The following is a 20,725-nucleotide window of genomic DNA, read 5'->3' as shown; positions in this document are numbered from 1 at the left end:
ACAGTAAAAGTAAAAAACTTGGGAGTTTTTCATAGCTTATGTACACCAAAACCACATTACTTTCCCAAAACACTCTGGTGCTAATTGGTTGAAACTGTCTTAAATCCATAGTGACTAGATTTAAGGTGTGTAATTCGAAGACATGAGCTTTAGTGACATGATGTAATCTAAGATGGGTTTTGCAGAAACCTGTGCTGGGAATTTGAGTCTGTGTGCTACAGGAGACCTCAGAAACTTGGGGCACAAGAGAGAGTATCCTGTGCAGGAATGTGGTCCAGCTGTCTTAATACCCTCTCTTCAGCTTCAAAGGTTCAAAAGACATTTTTGTGTTACATTTTTATTTGCACAGTGTTGTGGGTTTTATTCTTTTCAGAAGTTTAGAGGGAACTAAAACAGACTCTTTTCTTTCACGAAGTTGTGTTTTAAGACAATGCTGTGCTAATCCCTGGTGAGACCAGAACAATATTCACAGTGCATGGTGTTGAGTGAGGCAGCTGGCTCCTGCTCTAACTGCTGGAGATATGACAGGATTAATCCAGTATGTTCTTATTCAGTTGCTACAATTTTAGGTTCTTCACAGCCTATCAGACTGGACCAGGCTGTAACTCATACAGCTGAAGTTGTTGTTAAGTCTCATGCCTTTACAGTTTCCAACTTTTCATGTTCATTTCACCTATTTTTTCAGAAAAAAATTCTCAGCTTCACATAACAGTATTTTCCCTAAAGGAATGGGCTAAGTTAGAGGAAGTTGTTCTGTACGTGGGCTGATGTGCACAACATAGTGGTGCAAAGGCACAGAGAGAAATACTTGAAGCTGTCTGTGGTCTGAAATACTCAGCTCATAGGCAGTTGAGACTCAGTAGGGATTTCAAAGATGCAGTAAAATGCACAGACCAGCAAGAATCTGTCACCCTAGTTATCATGGAAAACTGAAGAACAAATGCCAAATTCAGTGCTGTGTGGGATGATGGATTCTGTGTGATTGAGGTCTCTGATAGTACCATGCCCACAGTAGGATTTCTTTTGTCATCTTTTTGTTTCCTTGAGGATTTAAGTGTAGGTGAAAACGTTACAGATTACTTATTTGTGGATTAGAAAGGGAAGAGGTTTGTCTTACTGTTGTCACTTAAAGCTGCTACAGCAAATAAATGTGGCAGGATGCAGGAGCAGTGTCTGATCTACAGTGCACAAAAGATAAACACAAATCTGTTTTCTTATGGTCTTGTGTTAAATTGCCTATGAGAGGCTTCAGGAAGGGCTATAAGGGAAAACGTCTGAGGGATGTTAGTGCTCCAAAGCACTGATGATTCCCAGGGCTGGAAGTTCTCTTTTTGTTCTATTTTGTCTAAGAAAAGATTGTTGACAGTTGATGCTGACTTCTTTCACCTTGTTTTAAGGGAACATTGTCTAGTTAAAGGCTGGAAGACTCGGTTGTCTTCTGGTTACAAGCTGCTTCAAAAACCATATAGGCTCTGCTCTTGATACACAGGGCAGATGCTTCACCAAAATCCGTGTACCTTCAAACTAAGTAAAAGTTTGGTTTTGCAAGTTTCATTAGTCACTTTTTCAGCCTGATCTCCAGGAGGTAGTATAATCCAGATATCCAGTGACAAATCCATGACTGGATTACCTGGCATACTGTGTACAGTTCTGATGCCCTCAGCACAAGAAAGATATAGACCTGTTGGAGAGGGTCCAGAGAAGGGCCATGAAGATGATCAAAGACCTGGAGCAGGTCTGCTGTGAAGGCAGTCTGAGAGAGTTGGGGCTTTTCAGCCTAGAGAAGAGGAGGCTCCGAGGACACCTTATAGCACCTTCTAGTACTTGAAAGGGGCCTGCAGGAAAGCTGGGGAGGGGCTTTTCATCGGAGAAGATAATGATAGGACAAGGGGAATGGTTTAAAACTGAGAGAGGGGAGATTCAGGTTAGATATTAGGATGAGATTCTTCCCTATAAGGGTGGTGAGGAACTGGAATAGGTTGCCCAGGGAGGTTGTTGATGCCCCATCCCTGGAGGTTTTTAAGGCCAGGCTAGATGAGGTTTTGTGCAACCTGCTCTAGTGGTGGGGTTCCCTGCTCATGGCAGGGGGGTTGGAACTTGATGATCTTTAAGGTCCCTTCCAACCTTAATGATTCTATGATTCTATAATTTGAGCATTCTTATGCAGGGGACTTATTTCCAACACCCTGGAAAGAAGAATCCTTTCTGTAACCCAAACACCTTATCTTGCAGTAAACACTGAGGCACAAGGAACAAGCAGACCTTTGGGTAATTGTTAATCAGTTTCTCCATTCAGACCTGTTTTTTCCTTCCCTTCCTTTCATACAGGTTGATAAAGTGTGTGGACAGCCCAAACAACAAGAAGGGAACCTGTCATCAGACAAGATAGTGCCAGTGAAAGAAGTGACCGAAACCCAGACATTCGTCATGGCTCATGCTAGTCTGAACAATAAAAGAAGGTAAGCCTTAACCACAGTTGCTTTCAAAGAAACTCTCTGCATCACAATTTGTGTTAATGGTTCCTTACACTACATTGTTTAAACCAGAGTCACTATTCTGTCACCTTGTATGTGTGCTCTCCAGCCATTGCCATCACTGATAGTTACACAGGTGTCTTTTTGTTATTATATTGCAGATCTCTCCAAGAAAAGCTTTTTACAGGCCAGATTTGATGTCATTACTTAGCACCAAAGTGTTCATTATTTCCAAAAACTTTACATGAAAGTCATGAAAGCTTTTCCTCAACAAAGTCTTGAGTAATTTCCACAGTTGAGTCTAAATTTCTTAAAATATAATGCCTCAGATCTTTAAGGACTTGAACTTATCCAGGGGCAGAGGTGGGAAGGAGGGAGGAGTGAAAAGGAAAGATTCATTGCCCTGATGTGAAGTCAGTCCCTCATTTCACAAGGCTGGAGAGGAGGAATAAAACCCCTTGCAATCACCTTGATTTGTTATGTAACAGAGCAAGAGCAGAAATATTTATGTTTAGCCTTGTTATGTCTATCTTGGCTTCTGTTCTTCAGCTGTGTTGCAATTGAGACACTATTCAGCTGAATTTCTGCCACTGGTCCTGGCAGGAGTATCCCTAGTCTTTCTTTTCACTTTCACTTATGTAGCTCCTGGATTGGTTTTCTGTAAATGTAAGTGGGGAGGGAAGGATGTCTTTGCAATCCCACTCCTAATACATGAGTAGATATCAGAGCTGAAGGATCATAAAATCAAAATGACATATTTGTGGCTAACATGTTGTTCTCTAACACCAGTGTTAATGTGGAACAACTTTTGGAAAGTGGAATTATGCTGGGTTTACGCCTCCCTCTGAGAACAGTATCTAATCTGCCCAGAGAGTCTGTGTGTATCTCTGTATGTTGGATAGGTGGATGACAGACAGCATTATTAAAATTTCCATAGCCTGGAGTTTAAGTTGTGAAGATGAGATTTTGATCCGTTTCTATTTTAAATCTCATCTAAGCTTGCATGAATGAAACAAACACTGCATTAAGATGAAAGTAAGAGCAGCAATCTGTATTTTTCAAGTGGTAATGAAATTACATCCCTTTGTAATTTAGAACCAAAACACAACAGTTTGTGCTAGTCCTTGGAGCTAGTAAAATTTTACCATGCAAAACAGAGAAAAGAGCATTAAGGAAATTAAATTAATAAATTCAGCAGTAGTAATCCAAAGAATAGTCATAGTACAATTAGTGAAATACACTTTTAAAAACAGAGCACTAGACTATCTTCTGTATAAATCATTGACTTCACTGGGACCTACACCTTGGCAACCAAAAAGGCAGAATTATCAACCTATTAACAGGTAACCCCCTAACACATCCGCACAACAGTAGTTCTTTTTCACCTGAGGATCTGTTCCACCCCCTTCCCAACCATCTAGTTTTATTCGGTTATTGACCTTTTATAGCCTAAGACCTGTAGATGGAAAATAAAATATGCTAAAACTTATTATACTGTAAATGGGACAGTTTTCCAGAGTTAGTCAGTGCACTAAAAATTAGTTTATCAAAAAAACTACAATAAGGGCATTCTTAAATAATTAGCATAAAACATCACTGAAATACAGTGTTGATAGGTATTGTGGAAAGCCTATGCACCAAAAAAGAACAATGGAGCCATGCCATAATTAGTAAGAAGTGGAGAACATTTCTAAATTTTCCACAACTTCCCTTAAAACACATGGCATGAGGCTTGTTCTTTGCTTCTTGGAAACGACTGTGAAACAGTAATTAGAGTGAAGTACACAGTGATTGGCTACATCACTGTGTTGTTCATCATCTATAATTTAATCACATGTGATATCAATAAAAAGCAATTTTAGGTAATAAAATTTTATAATGGATGGGTGAAATTGTTCCTACAGTGGGTTGTGTAAAATGCACTTAGGGTGACAGATAACTGCTACAGGGGGTCTAGATTATGAGAGTAATTACATGAATCTTTTTTTGTGCCATTCCTTCTGGCAATTTAAAAATGAAGAGCAATAACATCAGCTGTCAATCAGGTTAGGTACAAGGTCACCCAGGGGATTGGCCTGACCCAGTCTAGTCTTTCGGTCTCTGTATTAGACAGCCCTGCAAATGATCCTTAATTCAAGGGGAATATGGAGCATGATTCCTGCCTTTTAGAATAAGGAAAGAAAAAGAAGAAATGACCCAGCAGTCCTCAAGTAAACAAAAACTGTGGCTCATTCCATTAGTGTGTCAGAATATTCCCAAGCTCCAAGAGAAGAGTCATTCTGTTTAGTGCATCTGTAGGAGAAACCACAATGAAGTGGCCTCTCATATCTTCTCTGGTAACTGCTTGAAGATGCCCTTAAAAATCTGGTACCAAACAGCTTACACCTATATACATATGTTTGCTCTAAAGGTATTAGTGCAAGGCCAGTTACAAAACCAAGCTCCTTTTCCAATGACTTTGAGAAGCTCTGGTTCAGATGGTGTTTCTTATCCTGACATCTTTTTTTCTGGGAGTGTGTTTTTGATTCTGGGTGGAAGCAGTCTTCACTCTCCACTGCACACTGGGGTCCTGCATGGTCTCTGAATTTGCATAGCAACTAGATCCTGTCTGGCAGTAGTTGAACCCTTTTCTGCTCCTTTTGCTCTCATGAGTTCTTGGGAATTTCCCATCTTTCTTGATTTTCTTCTCCATTCCATTCCTGCATATTTTTTGTTATGCAATGCTGGGAGGGACAATAGTCTAAGAATCTGGAACCTGAATAAATGTTGCATGATCAGGTAGGAAACCTTTACTTCTGATTAAGCCAAAAAACTTAGATTTTTTTAACTAATGTTTTCTCTCTTGTTTTTTTCATTACACAATCACGTTCAGGGATTAACTGAACCTGGCAGGATTGCTGCTGTAGTGATTTTTTCATGTGGAAGTTACTATAACAAGTAGTAGAGATGACAAAAAAATTGAAACCATATGATGGTACAGGGACTGTACATGGCATGTACAGAATTGAAATCAGTAAATTGAGATGCTATTGCTGAGTTCAGCACAAAGTACTACTCTGGGCAGGGACTGGACTCCAAGCAAAGTTGAATACCTGCCTTTTGGCATGTCTGCTGCATGTAATACTTCAAGCCACTAAACATAGACTAGTTACAGATCTCTGTATACAAATATGTTATGTTTAACAAAGAAATGTAACATCATATTAAGTCCCTAATTGGAGAAGGCAGGCTTTGAAATTATGTTTTGTTGGAATTGCATTGTTATACTGTGAACTTACAGATCTTTTATACATCTTAAATAAAAAATTTTGAGTTTCTATGGGGATGTTTTAAGTTGAGGGCATCTGTTTTACTTCAAATTAACTATCTGTTGTGTCAGATATCACATGACTTTATTAAAACTGTAAAATTAAAGTGCTAGTACATAACAGGTTATTAATGCCAGATGCAAATTAACTTACTGTGGAAACTAATCATACAGTTCTGACGGGCTGGCCAAGGCAGAAGTTTCAGGAGGTCCAGATTATCCCTGTTACAAATTCTCATTTCCATTTTTGACTCGCTGTGTTGGAACCACTGTTCAGTGGTGGTAGGTGACACTCACCTGGTAGTCAGTGCAGGCCCATCCTCCTGTGGCCACACTTGCTGTAACCTCGATGTACAATGGCAAAGCCACCATCATATGGCTGTCCTCAGGGCTGCTGGAGCTGGTGCTTGCTCTCCCCAGTAAGAGTTAAATGGATTGGCAAGTATTTTTGAGCCTCTTTGCATTACTCCAGCTGTTGCTGTTACTTTATGCATCAGAGTACAGGTATAAGCATGAGCAGAGTGTGGTACCAAATCATGTAAGGAGAAAATTGCATCATTATGTTAATAGTAAATACAATGTTTAAGGTTAAAATTAAGGGACCTCAGGTTATCAGTGAGTACATTTGCACTAAATAACTATTAAAGTTATTTCTACAGTACTTCCTCCAATATGACCTTAGAGCCTGTCTCTCCTGTTTTGCAAAGGTGTTGGTTTTTTCCAGTGGTGTAATCTGACCAGAACTGAACAGCAAAAAATGACCGTATCTGTGTTATTTATTAACAGACAGAAAATTGCTTACACCAGAAAATGAATGTTGCTTGTTTGTATCCCCCTCCTCATGGTGCTCATTCTAAACTGTAATTGTTTTCTTGTATAGCCTGATGTATTTACAGTTCTTCCATTTGCTATCAGTTATAGTTAAATACCACTGAATTTTCAACTTCTTGGTGTGCATGCTGCATTTGTAATTATGCTTTTATTTGAAAAGTATTGGGAGAAAAAAATCACAGTTGTATTTTTTTTTTTGTATTGTATTAACATTTTTAATTGCATCTATACTTTGGAAAAATCTCATGACAATTTTCCTCTTTTTTTTTTTGTTTTCTTGTATTATCCTATGCATGTGCTTGATGACCTTTCTTTCAAATAATTTTTACTTTTCTCTTTTGTTTCTCATTTCGTTTCCTCATTTGCCTGAATTCATGCTTCTCCCTTACTCCCCAACCTCTCCTGGTTGATGCTTATTCTCCCCGGCCTATTCCAGTTCTCTGCCTCTGAAAGCTTCAAAGAATGACAAATCAAGAAGTTTGAAAAAAATCTCTCGGTAAGAATGAACACAAGGTGACGTACTTTGTTGTCTCTTCACTTAGCTCATCTTCATTATAAGCTGCTGTTTCAGCTGTAATCTAGGAATAGGCATACTTTGGTTACTGCTTTTATACAGTGGGGCACTAAGATACTGTAGGTTTTCCACCTAGTGTGTTTAGTTTTCTACTGAGGAAAAGAATTTTTTTAACTTGTTAAGATTGAGGTGGACACAGAACTCTGCCTTTGCTAAGATCCCATTTTGAAATGTCAGTTTCACTCTGCTGAAAAAGTTTAAGCTTCTTGGGGTGAGCTGTGTAAGACAAGCTTTAGACTCTTAAAAGAGTGCTCTTTTTCTCCTTCAAAGAAAACTCCAATTTTGAACCAATAAAATCTTTAGCATTCAAGTCACCTTTCATAACTGACTTTGCCTGTTCTCTCAGGTAAGTGGCCTTCTGTCTGGGCCTGGCTTTACTCTGTAAATAGTTAGTGCTCATATCTGTAAGTGATCAAGAGGAGAAATACAGAGTCCCTTGCCATAAGCTCCCAAATTTGTTCTTTTTTTCGTTGTTTAAAATGACAGCTTCCCTGCATTGTTAGGGTCTAAGTTAGTTCCTTAGAACCATATGATGACTAATTTATCTAGAGCAGGATTTCATCACGCTTAAGATAAAGGGATAGTTAAACACTTTTGAGAAATCAAGAAGACAGTTGTGGGTGAGAGATGAGCACTGCCTAAACTTTGTAAGGGTAGATGCCTAGCACTGAACTTTCATACTGCTTAAAGCACCTGTTGCTCCCAAAAGCCCCAAGCACAGTGCAGTGTCCGCTTCCAGCCTGCCAGGCAGAAAGATTATAAACCAGAGTGAATCCTTTGGCTTTGCAGTAGGGCTGTTGAAGGACTTCTGAGACAAGCAGATGGCTCCATGATAGCTCTAGCTCAGTTTTTGTGTCCTGTGTCTTGTTCTCAATATCTTTAACATCTTACATCAAACAAGAGCTCTTAAAGCTGTGGAAACAGGGTCAATTCTTATTTTGAAATAGGCTAATTTGTGTGCTGAGTTGACATGTGTTTTGATACAGTTTATTTTTATGGCTACCTTAGCCAGATAGCTATTATAAATATAATCAGATTATACCAGAGGCAGCAGTTTGCTCATAAGGCATTTTTCATACTTCCATTCCATCAGAAGTGGGCTGTTTGTACTGGCCAAGAGTGGTGGTTATTCACCAAACCAGCAGGCTTAGCCTCCTCTTAGCAGCGGAGGTGCAAGACATGATCAGAGAAACTTCTTTCTCTTGTGAGTGTGGCATGGATAGTGATGATGGGCAGGAATTGACCCCACCACATCTCAAGGAGATGACTTCTGTATTGTTGCCGTATGTGTGGGGTTCTTACAATATATTGCAGGGTTTGTGATGGGATGTTAACTCTGGGAAGTCTTTTCCACCCAGGAGGTTATTGACAGTGTTCTTAATTCATCTCACATGTGCAGGAAATGGAGAAATCTTCACTTACAGTAACAGGAAAAAAGCCCACTCCTTTAATGATGATATTTTCTCATTATTTTTTTAATCTGTTTAAAGAGAGTCAGTAGAGTGTAGACTTTAAATGTTGAGAGATGTGTTTATGTAGTTAGTGAAAACCACCCATTGTATGTAATTATGTGCATTAACACTGGACTAAGTAAGACTGGATGATACTTAGGAGTAAAAATACCCTAAAAATTGAATTGCGTAATTTCCATACGGGTTGTAAAATCTAAATTTTGTGGAGGGTTAAGTTGACAGGGGACTTAAACCATAGGGTTACTGTTGTCTTGTCAAATGTGTTCTTTCTGTGTTACAGAGAGTTCATCAATTACATGAAGCGATCCCGAACCTTTTATGCCTCCATAGCAGAAAGGCTGTGTGATGGGGACCTGGTGATGAGAGACAGCTCAACCTGCTGGAATGGAGAGGATGTTGTAGAAAGGTAAAGTTATGAGTAAAAGTTTTCCCTTTACAGTGAAAAAAGTGACTTCATATCCTTCTCATGTCTCATAAGCATTCTGAGACATTGCTGTCATTTGTAAGTTTCTCCTCCGTAATGGCACTCAATGCTTAATTGAGTCAAGGTTTTACAAAAATGAAAGGTTGTTAAAAGGTTATTAATGTTGAGTTTTAGGTATCTGTAGTAGATACAGTGAAACGTTTTCTCAGAGGGCTGCTTTGAAGAGTCTCTTTCTTTCACTATAGAGAGATGATTCTTTGTAGAGAGATCTTGCCCACTAAAGCTCTTGTTAGCAAGCAGTACCTCCATGAATGGCTGGAGGTCCCTTCTAGTTTGTGGTTTAAAGGCTCAGTAGTGCAGAGCTGAACACCATGTTTGGCCATATTTAGAGAATATGTAACTCTTCTGCAAAGGTGTCAGAAAAATACAAGGACCTGTGCGTAATGGTCTTTAAAGGACTTTCCTGCTGTTTCCTTTCAAAGTTTCTGACTTAGCAACTTGAGTAACGACTGGTTTTGGAATTGCCTGGCGCCCTTACCAGAGCACGTTCTGCAGGAATTCTTATAAAGTGATGTTTAATAAACTCACTGTTCCCTGTGGACAGAGCAGCTAGAAGCTTTGTAGGGTTAAAAGATCCTTCTGGTTTGTCAGCTGATTTTTTTTCTGCTCTGTATTTTATCAGTGTCTCTCCTGTCAGCCTTTAGAATCCAAACTGGAAAATACACTTGGACTCTCCAGGAGCTAAACTTTTGGTGTCATTTCTCTTACTCTGTATAACATGAGGCAGTATTGCCCTGAGGAGAAAAAGAGGTGATCAGGATACAAGTGTATCTGTTACTGTCAAAGAATGCATCAGGTTTTGCAGTCAGAGCTTGTTGGAAGTGTGCCAGTGAGTGTTTCCCAAAAATATCTTTTCTTTGAAACAGAAACATTCCATGGGATTGTGTTGGCTTTCATGATGTTTCTCTTTAAAGTGTTTTTTTTATAGCAGTTCTAAAAGATAAAAGTTCTAGCATTCTGTTTTCTTGCTTGTAAACATTTTTCATGGTTGAAATTGTTTTGTGGGAACTGACAATTCCAATGTGCAATATATATAGAGATTTTTCCAATTTCAGACTGTCCCATTGAAGGGCCTTCTGACTCCCACGCAGCTCAGCTTTACTTTCTTATATGTAAATAACTTCAGCTTAATTACATCAGAAATAGTTGGAGATAAATACGTGTCTAGCACAGTCAAAGATAACTTTAATATTCCATTGTATTTTGACATAAATTAATTGTCAAAGCATGTATTTGAAGATTTTGGCACCAATTCAGCATTCTAAATGTATTAGTGATTATAATACTGATTGAAGCTGTCTATCCAAAAGAAAAAGGAGGAAAGCAACATAAAGAGAAATATTTCCTATATCTAAAATTTAGGTTTAATTTTTATCTTTGTTTAAGCAAAATAAATCAAAAAAGCGACATAAGCTGTTGATATACTTGTTTCAGAAAAGCATGAACGTGAAAGCTCTTGGTTTTTTTCTCTTTGCTAGTGTGTAACTTTCTCAGAGCTGGAGACATAGGAAAAAGTTTTGGGTTTGAAAAAGGCAGGAAGCTGGGAGAAGTAGCAGGGAAAAGACTAACAAGACTCCTCATATTTTGAATTAAAAAGCGAAAGGGGAAAAAAACTTGTACACTCCAACAACATCAACAGAAAACCCAAAACAAAACCAAAAAAGCCCCACACTACCAAACCCTGAAATACATTTGTGTTTAATATTATAGATGGAGAAATCAGAATACAAAAGTTTCAATTCACATGTTTAATCAGACAGCAATACATATGTATTGGTCAGCTCTGTCTCAGTATTGATTGCCTTAGAAGGAGGAGATTTCCTGGGCAGCCTGCCCTGCCAGCAGTGCTACATAGCAGCACAAACGTGGTGCCTGCTGGCTGGCAACTTTTACTGCTTTCATCATCTGTTTTACGGGCTGGATTTGTCACCAGCTCTCCCCACATGAGAAATAAACCTGTCCTGATGATGCCTAAAGGTGCATTTATCTTTGCTCTTAGTCCATTCCCAGGAGACCAGAGGATTAAATCTGAGCAGTAGCAAACAGCCCTGAACAAAAACAGAGCCTTATTCTTAGTCCTGTATCAGAAAATAGCTCACCCCTCTTAATCTGGTGGTTCTCTTGTGAACCTGAGTTTAAGGTTACTCAAAAAGCTGCAGTTCCTGTTTCCTCAATGCTTCTTACATTTCATAATGTCATTTGAAAGCTGAGCAGTATTTATGCTGCACACTACTTAGCATTCAAGGTCTTCAGGAAAAGCAAACTCAACCTTTAAAAACAATTTGACACACAAATCCAGTCTGAAACAATATGAAATTATTACTTACAAATGGGGATTGTGCATTCAGTTAGTAGAGAGCTCACTTGAGGTCTGTTAGAGGAGCAGATAAACAGATTCTCATTGTACTTCTGCTGTCAACTTCTGCAGTCTCTTCTACTGACATGGTATTGAAACAGTCACCTGACGCACTGCCAGGAAAGAAAGGTTCCAGCACAGACATTTATTCTCCAAGTTCACTTCACTTTGCAGTGAACTTTTTCCAGTTTTTCTGCTCCAGCTTCATCTCTGAGCATTCTTTGTATAATCTGACCATTCATTAGCCTCTCAGACTCTCTCTTATAACAAGTCTTGTTCCAGGAACAAATTGCTCAAATGAGTAATTAAGAGAAAGGCATTACTCCTGCTGCAAGTATTTCTCTATGTTTCCAAAGGCTCAGAAGTGACACTAGAGGGTTCCTAGCAAAGCCATATTTTGCTGTCAGCTGAAGAGCAAGCCAGGAGTATATTCTCAAATTGGTAGAAACAACCTGGCACTTTTTACAGTGTATTTACTGACAGCTAAAGCTTTTTCTTGCCTGATAGTGCATTGATTTAAGCATGATAAAACCCAATCTAGAGTTATAATAAAATTTAAGAAGTACCTAAGAACTCCAGAAGGAGCAAAGGGTTAAATTGTTTAATTACTTACTGTGATACTGTATTTTCTTTAAAACTATTCCAATAGCAGATTATGGAAAACTGAAATGTGAAGACATTCTTGTATTTTTAGCAAAATAAGGATAACAAGCATGTAGACAGGGTAGATTGCTACAGTCTGCTTGAATTTCTGATATTTTACAAGGTCCTTCACACAAGGCTGGTAGAGATGAAAATAAGGGTTGTATAATAGATGGTCATAAGTTAAAGTATAAAGAGGTCACCCGTGGCAGTGCATAGAGGTTTGTTCTGGAACCTGTGCTGTTCATCTTTCAGAAGAAAACCCCGTGAAGGAGAGCCAATACTGAGGTGGCAACATGTGCTGATGGTACTGTTATCCTGGGTAGAAAATGACAGGGTTAATTCTGGTTAATTATGGGAAGAACTTGTGACATGGAATGATTAGGCAATAAAATGGCATAGGAAATGCAACACAGGCAATGTAAAGTGGTTCACATAAAACAATCTAAGTGTTGCATACAGAATTGTGTGCACTGAGTTGGCTTTCACTGCTCCAGGCAGTTGAGAGTTCTGCTTGTGACTCATGTTAGAATACAGCTGGCTGTGTGAGGCGACTGTCCACAGGGAAACAGACACTAAAGTGTCTTAGGTTGCTCTTACAGAAAATGATGTCATTCCATGAGTTGAAATTTAGAGGCTGACAGGTGCTAGTGAGAGCTGTAAGATTGCTGCTACCATTTCAAACCTTTTCCCTTTGGAACAATGAGTAATTACTTTGACGAATGCTAAAATGCACACCATCTCTATTGTGATGTTCCAGTAAGCAAAAACCAGCTTGAGTCTTGGAGTAGGAAAATGTGAGCTGGTAATGAAAAGGCAAAATGAAGTGACTGGCTGTGTTAGTATCAATGGTGGATTCTTGAGATCTCTGTCATAAAGCCTCTTTTACTTAGGTGCTGAAATTTGCTTTTAGGCTGTGTCTCCAGTGCACAGTAGGCATGGATGTTCATGGGAGGGATGGGATGGATGGATTCCCATGGATGAGAAGGGATGGTGCTGGTGACCCAGTGCCCGCACTATCTGTACTTAGGAGGTTTTACTTGAGACTGACTCTGCTGCGTTCCTGGGGACTGAACACCACTAGAATACCTAAAGTACATCCTTAGTTTCCTTGAAAAATAATCTAATTTAGAGACTGCTCTGCAGTATGGACTGGAGTGTGAGAAATGGTGACACTCAGGGATTTAATTGAAAAGTATAAACCTGATCTAAACTAACATGATAGTCATAGAACTTAGAATGTATTGGGTTGAAAGGGACCTTATAGGTCATCTAGTCCAACCCCCCTACAATAAGCAGGGACATAATGTAGACACCCCTGGACATCTGCATTTGGAATTTGGGGTCCGAAACTTTAGCTGCCTCAAATAATAAGAACTTAAAGCCTGTATTTAGCACATATGTTAGTTAAAAAATTATATCAATGCAATCTACTGATGCAGTTAGTCTGTGGTGAAAATTTTGGTAGCACAGTGCCCATAACAGCAAGGTGACATAGTATTTTGGAAATCTCAGGCTGGGCTGGCTCACAGATTTGCCGTTTTCTGAAGAATTCTGCAGGAATTTCATCCTTATTTCAGGTGTGTCTCTTCAGGTGGGTATGGGTTGATTTTTCTGAAATGGGTTCCTGTGAATGTGTCAGACTTGGCCCTTGGTATTGCTTTAAATGTTTCAGGAAGGCTACATCTTCATTTTCATTTCCCTAAATCTGCCTTGGTTTTTAGTACTATGGTGAGTTTAAAGGTAGTAAAAATATGTTCATATCACTGGAGTATACAGGTTTGACACTGATCTAGCAAAGGGCAGGGAGAGAGTTTATTTTACAGCAATGGCTTTTCACATTGGAGCCACTTTCTCAGGAAATTTCAATTGTAAAATTTTGGGGTTAAAAACTTCCACATAAAAATGGCTTTTAAACCAGATTGTTGGGAATATGAGAGAACAATGTTTTGTAACACTCAGTAAAACTCATGCTTCTTTTCCTTCTTTCTCCTGTCCTTTACTTGGAATTTTACATTAAGTGAAGAGATTAAGGGACACTTGTCCACAGGCTTGAGCAGATCACATCATTGGTTATTAGGCTTCTAGGGCCTGTGCAAGCTGGCTGAACAAATCACAGTGACATCGTTTCCTCAAAATGTTTTCCTTTAGAGACTTTCAGGTTTTATGAGTTTAGCACTTTCATTGTCCCCTTTCTCATTTTCTTGGGCTCTAGGAAGCAACCATCTGGATATGGAAAACAGAGATAAGTTATCCTTAGCATACTTGAAAAACATTAGCTTCTGTTACTCTTGTGCTATGAGTGTAAACGATTTCTGGAGGTACAGTCATTACTGTAAGTTGTAAAATGCTCTATGTGTTTGCCATTGTTACAGTATTTTCCAAGACTTGTGATGTTTTTGTTGGAGTTGTTTGTTGGTGTTGTGTTTGGTTTTTTTACTCATCCTGTAGAATAAATCAAATACACGGTGTTGGAAGTGACCAATGGAGACATAAATTTGCCTGAGGTAACCCTTCAGAATGATGCAGAGCTCTCACAGGCTTTGAATGGCATATCATGTATCCTTCTGTCACAACACATGAGGAGTGGGTGTTAAAGTTCATTGACATGCAAGCATGTAAGTGTTAATAAGGCTTCTAATTACCTCCTGCATAGCCCCAGTCAGCCATAGGGAGGAGAGCTGGCAGTGGTTAACAGCTACAGTTACAGTTGAAACCCTTTACTTCAATATTGATGACCTGTGAAATACAGGCAGTTGGTCCCAGGCAGGCTGAGTACTTGAAACAGTTCAAATGAGTATGGAAACCAAAGATGAAGGTAGCTCAATGTTTTCCTTATTCAGGTCAAATGTAGGTCTGCTATTAGCCAGCTTTCTCTATGAATAAAGCATCTTGGTGAACTTGGACTTGATGACATAAGTTTGAAATTGCCCTACATTCCTTTAATGTCTGTCTCATAAAATGAACAGTAGCTGCTCTAAGTTACTTGTGTAATTTGTATGCACAGGTCTGTGATGTATTTGTGAATAGACTTGAATAACAGATAAATTAAATAATTGATACATTGCTGTTGGTAAAGCTTGCCCTTTTGTATGAAGAAGAAAAAATTAGGCATTTGGCCAGTACTTAGCAGACTCTTCATAGCTGTCAGATGCACCGAGGCACGCAGCAACCTGCATTGTTTTCTCTTTTTACAAGGTGAGGGATTTCACTGATGATGGAAAGAAGCAAATATATTTTAAATACAAAGCATTATGTACGGAATGGGATTAGAGCTGTTCCTTACCCCAGTCATACTTAGATAAAACATTCAATATAAATAGAGCCACCACAGAGGACTGTGCTAGTTTTTTAAAAGATGCTCTGAAAGATAAATCTATTTGACTAAGAAAATGTAGCAGTATAAAGAAGTAAATGCTTCAGTAAGGAGATATTTGTCGTTCTTATTTTTAGTAGGAATAAATTCAATTACACCTCAGTTTGAGAGGATTTCTGAAAAGATGTTAGACAGCTTTCAGTTCTGAACAGAAAATATGGTCAAAATTAATTTGTAATATATAATGAAAGTTAAACTATTTAATTGCATTTCATCAGTACTAGGAAACAGAAAAATAACTGGTTAGTATTGGATGTTTTGGATGTACAGAACCCATATAAAATGATTTCTTATGAAAAGGAAGCAGAAATCCAACTAACAAGCTGTGTTCAATCTGCAAGAGTTATTAAATTGCCATATAATAATGCATAGATGGTTTTTCTTCTGCAGTATCACAGAGGCCAACATAGTAAGCTGATACTAATTTCAGGAATTACATATTTAGTGCCAGAAAGGACGTCACTCAAAACATCTCCCAGAGGGTTATGGGAATATGTAGAAAGGAATGTCTTCTGTTGTGACTTGAGATTAGTGCCACATAGGATCCTGTGGTTAGATTACTTTTCTGCTTCTAGTTCTGACTCTTATCAAAATCATGAGCTGTTACAACTTTAATCCAAAGGGAAAGTGGATTGTCTTTCTGACAATGAAAAGACTTTATAATGCCATTAAATAGCAGAAAGCTCCTTGTATTTGTTTGACAGTCTCAAGTCTAACTAAAATACAGAGTGTAGGAAAAAACAGAATTATGAAAACTGCTTCCTACTTGTACAAATGTACCTAAAGCATTTCAGTGCTGTAAATATTTTTTTGAACACATGGACAACAGGAAGGGGTGATTGTCTCAAAACCTGTTACACCTCTCTAGACTTCTCTAACTCTTGAGATTACTTTATAGTTTAGTATTGATTACCACTGTATTTATTTTTCTCCACAAATGCAAAGATGTATTTACTCCTTCAGTCAAGGGCCGTTTCTAATATTGCACAAGACTGAGCTGTCAGGCACAGGCTTTCAGCCCCAATTTTCTCTTCAGTGGAAAGGTTACCTATTATGCTTTTGAGACCATCTGTAGGGCTGTGTTAAAGAGCCAGGATACATAGCTGAAAAGAAGGTGGTCCCATAACTACTTGTGAGTAAGGTACCTCCTCTGCTGGAGAAGAGCCATCAAGATCAAAGGTAATGTGTTCTACAGTCCCTGTACTATGTAGGGAGACCTGATACCTTTCGAATTCCAGACAGAACGTTTTTAAAAAAGGAAGATTGCCCCTAAAGAACCCTTCTTAACTCTGGTGCTACAGCCATTCCGTGTAGCTTTGTGAGTTCAGTTTTTGCTGTGTGGGTGTGCATGCAGTGTGGATATGAGCAACAACACCCTGAATACAGGCTGGATCAAAGCCATATGCTGAAAACATGTATTGTTTTACACACCACATATGTATACAACCTTTCTCTTTTCTCTATGAAATAAACTTTTTCAAGCGTACATAATGAATGTTAGTAGCAAGTCCTCCCTCCTTTCCCCCTCCATTGTGCAAGCCAGCCAGGGAAGGGAAGGAGTGCTTGCCTGCGTGCCCATATACATCTGTGGCATTGTATTAAAGCTTCATCTTGTGGTGCTTCAGTGCATTTATTTAAGGATTTTCTTTTAAGTAGTAGAATCCTGACTAGATGAGGAAAGAATTATTTGCTCCTGGGTTGTATGACTTCAGAAAATTAATGTTTGGGTTTGCAAGTATGAACTGAGTTTTCATTGTTGGGGAAAGATAAATTAGTTTGGTGAGAAGCATAAGGAATTTTTCATGCTTTTGACCAGAAGTCATGTTTTCTGGTGAGGCTTGCTCTTAGGAATATAGACTCTTGAAGTCCCTTCTCACCACAAATTTTTAAAAAGTCAAGGAATGTCTTTCTCTGACCCACAGTGAAAAAGTGTGTAAAGAAAAATGACAGAAGTTAATGGTGTTTGTATGTGATAGCTGCCTTATGAATACCTGTGACAGACCATTTGGCTGGATGGCATCTGCACTGATCTTCGTACTTAGTAATTTAAATTGCTAAGTCTATGTGCTTAAAGACTTGTTTTTCTTTTTTTTTCCTTTCTTTGTTTTGTGGGTATATTTATGCAGTGATGAAGGAAAGACATTTTTCAGGAATTCAGTCCTGGAAACTATTAATAGATTGGTCTCAGTGTATAGATTTCATTAAATGTAACTATGTGCCAGCTGTTGGGAGAAAATTCAGCACCAAAAAGGAGCGACATGTTGAATTACCCAGCACTAACTATGCATGAGAAGTTAATGTGAGTCAGGAGGCAAGTTTTGTTCTAAGGTACAGAAATAAAAAGAAAGCCAGTAGAGAGTATGTAAGTTTTTCTTGTGGTACAAACAAAGCACAAGAAATCTGATTGAACATGTGAGTAATTGCTCACCCAAGATGTGTTTGTGAAGTTTGTAAGCATGATTTGTGGTCTTCACTTTTCTTGGACTGGACTGCTATGTCGATTGTATGACTGAGATGATGTTACTTAACTTGGTGTATGTATTGTGTGACCTCCTGGTGGACAGTAGTGCCATTCTGGTGCTCAGTCTGTGTATGGGGTCACTTGAGCTCCCCATGCAGCTTCACTAAACTGTTAACAGCTCAGCCTTGAGAAAGAGCTGAAAAGCCCTCCAATATTTTGATGATTGTCTTTAAAGCTTTGTTTTTCTGCTTTTTGCTTAAAATGCATTTTGGTTTGTGTTTCTGTACATAATATACTGTCAAAAAAATTCATACTGATGTGGTGAGTGCAGCCTTCTGTATTGACTCTTGGTGACCCTGTGTCCACTGCTGGCCTGCTTGTTGGAAACAGTCCTTTTATGTAATCACACCCTCACCTTGCAGTGTTAAAGGCTGGCTTTCTTCTTAGTTAATATTGTTACTGGGATATGTCCAGGTAATTTCTGTTGATTGCTCATGTCAGTATTTGAAAAACATTTCTGTAAATACAAATAAGGATTTGACTGGTGGAGGCCTCTCTTTTAATATCGTAGCATTAGGTGTTTTCTCTCAGGCCGAGGGAATTGAATACAAGTAATTAATACTGGGTTTCAAAGTGTCATAGGGGACACTTGTGGATTTAGTGTGTAGTCGCTGACATACTCCTTTTGATTTAAATATTCTGTACAGCAGGACATTTGAGCAGAAAACGTGGAAGAGTAAATCTTGTCATGCAGTCATCTAGATTGCTCTAGTGAGGCAGTATTTTGCAGATGCAATGTGTAACTGGGGCTAATTTGTTAATATCATAGCATCTCATTTTGGCAGCTTTGGAATGTTCTTTATTGAACAGTAATAAAAACGAATAATGGACAGAAACTTTATTTTATATGGTATTTTTTCAATTTATTTTCTTCAGAAGAAGCAGAGAACAACCCTTATTTAGTCAGAAAACTGAAACTTTCCAATTAAAATAGTAAAGTAATAATGCAGTCATTGAAACTCTTCTAACAAAAACAATCCAGACGTGGTTAAAGTCTGTGGAAAACATCCAAGGTAAAGTTTATTCTCTTGTGCAGAATCCACTGTAGTGACTTTTTACCCATTCCTGTTCAGAAAGCTCACAGTCGATGTCCTATTGAAAAAGTAGAAAGTGAAAGATTTATCTGATCCTTCAGTCTGTCTTAGCCAATAATTCTTCCAGTAGGACAGTAAAATTAATTTTATTTTATTTGCAATGGGTATATAATACAACAGTATCAACACAAAAAAGAAAATCCTGTCTTTACCTAGAGATATTGGACTGAAAATGTATTATTCAGAATATCAGTTGAGATATCAGTTAAAATTCTTTTAATATTGATATATCTAATCCTTTCTCCCAAAACTATAGGGTAGACTCACATGTCTGGTCACTTTGTTTTTTCGATGAAAAGGCAATAACACATGGTGTTTGGTTTTTGGCATTTCTCAGAACACAATGTCTGTGCTGCCCCAGAGCACACCAGTTTACTGAGCAGTTTACAATCTGATACACAGACTTCTAAATTTACAGACAAATGCCAATAGTCTTATTATTTCTTTGTATTGAGAGGATGGGACTATCTAAAATAATTTTCTCTATAAATTATAGTATTTTGGGTAATTGTTAGAATGTGATGTCTCAATAGGTGCGAGAAAAATGGCATCAGGTGTAAATAAAAATCTGTTTGACATTATTGCAAGAAGAAAACAAAGATGAAAAAGGAACAATGTATTAAAAAAAAAAATAGTTGGAGCTGGATTTTTGCATTCTCCTTTACAAGTCCTGTGTCCTAACAGTGATGAAAACAGCATTTATAGACTATCTATAGTACAAGCAGCTCAATGGAAAAACTCATGCATTAAATTATTCGGATTTTGAAGCAGGACTTTGGGAATCAGTCAGTGTTTAATACAGCCTATCAAATGGAATAATAAATGTTACTTTTTTCAAACAAAAATGAATACTTTGAGACAAGTGTTGCTGTGATAAAATCTGCAGTTGCTTAAATAAAAATATTTTAGTGGAAATACAAAAACCCTCAACTTAATAGCTAAGCTGCTGTCAGCCTGCTGGGGTTTTTCCCTTCGGACATGAAGTTACCCTGCTCCATAACAGCTCGTAGCCCTCCTCTCACCCTGGTGCCTTTTTCAAATACTCATTTATCTGTCAGCCATAGTAGGCAGTACTGTTACACACACTCTTACACACTTTAGTATTGCAAAGCTTTTCTATGTGTAGCTTGTGGTACTTGTATTTATGCCCTCAATCCAGCCCACTATTTCAACAAGAGCCTGGCAGTAACAACTTCAGAGATCTCGTAGTGGTCAGTAGGATTGGTTTTGCTGTGTGGGCACATGCTTCAGTATTGAACTAAATAAGACATATATTCAGCTAAATATACTCAGCAGTTTGATCTGGGTTTTACTATGCTAGAATGATTTTGCTATAAATTGTCATTAAGGTAGAATAGACCTTCAGATTGGTTTTATTTGTGTTACAAATTCTTGTATGTAAAAGGCAGGTTATAAGCCTGTTTCTGGTAGTCCAAACCTGAATGTCAAAAAAACAGTTTCCTTTTTACTGGTTTCCATGCCCTGTGTAGGCTGGTGGTAGATGCTGGAAAAATCCTCAGTAGCAGCCAGCTGTTTGGGCAAATAGCTGTAGGGAGGTGGGATAGGATCTGAAGTCAGAGCTGGAGTCAGGGAT

The 20,725-nt window shown here is 38.4% G+C and overlaps 1 protein-coding gene across 1 annotated transcript in view; it reads left to right on the top strand.

Annotated features, from left to right (window-relative positions):
• Positions 1 to 1,708: 1,708 nt before the first annotated feature.
• Positions 1,709 to 20,725, top strand: part of LOC104387967 (glypican-5-like) — a 234,484-nt gene continuing 215,467 nt past the window's right edge. The window contains exons 1-4 of the mRNA XM_009996768.1: positions 1,709 to 1,735; positions 2,329 to 2,459; positions 7,049 to 7,108; positions 8,939 to 9,064. Of these exons, the coding sequence (XP_009995070.1) occupies positions 1,709 to 1,735; positions 2,329 to 2,459; positions 7,049 to 7,108; positions 8,939 to 9,064 (344 nt within the window). The remainder of the gene's footprint in view (positions 1,736 to 2,328; positions 2,460 to 7,048; positions 7,109 to 8,938; positions 9,065 to 20,725) is intronic.

The sequence above is a fragment of the Chaetura pelagica genome, unplaced genomic scaffold, assembly GCF_000747805.2.
Source record: "Chaetura pelagica isolate M959 unplaced genomic scaffold, ChaPel_1.0 scaffold264, whole genome shotgun sequence".
Classification (NCBI taxonomy): Eukaryota; Metazoa; Chordata; class Aves; order Apodiformes; family Apodidae; genus Chaetura; species Chaetura pelagica.
This window is presented reverse-complemented; position numbering and strand designations above follow the sequence as displayed.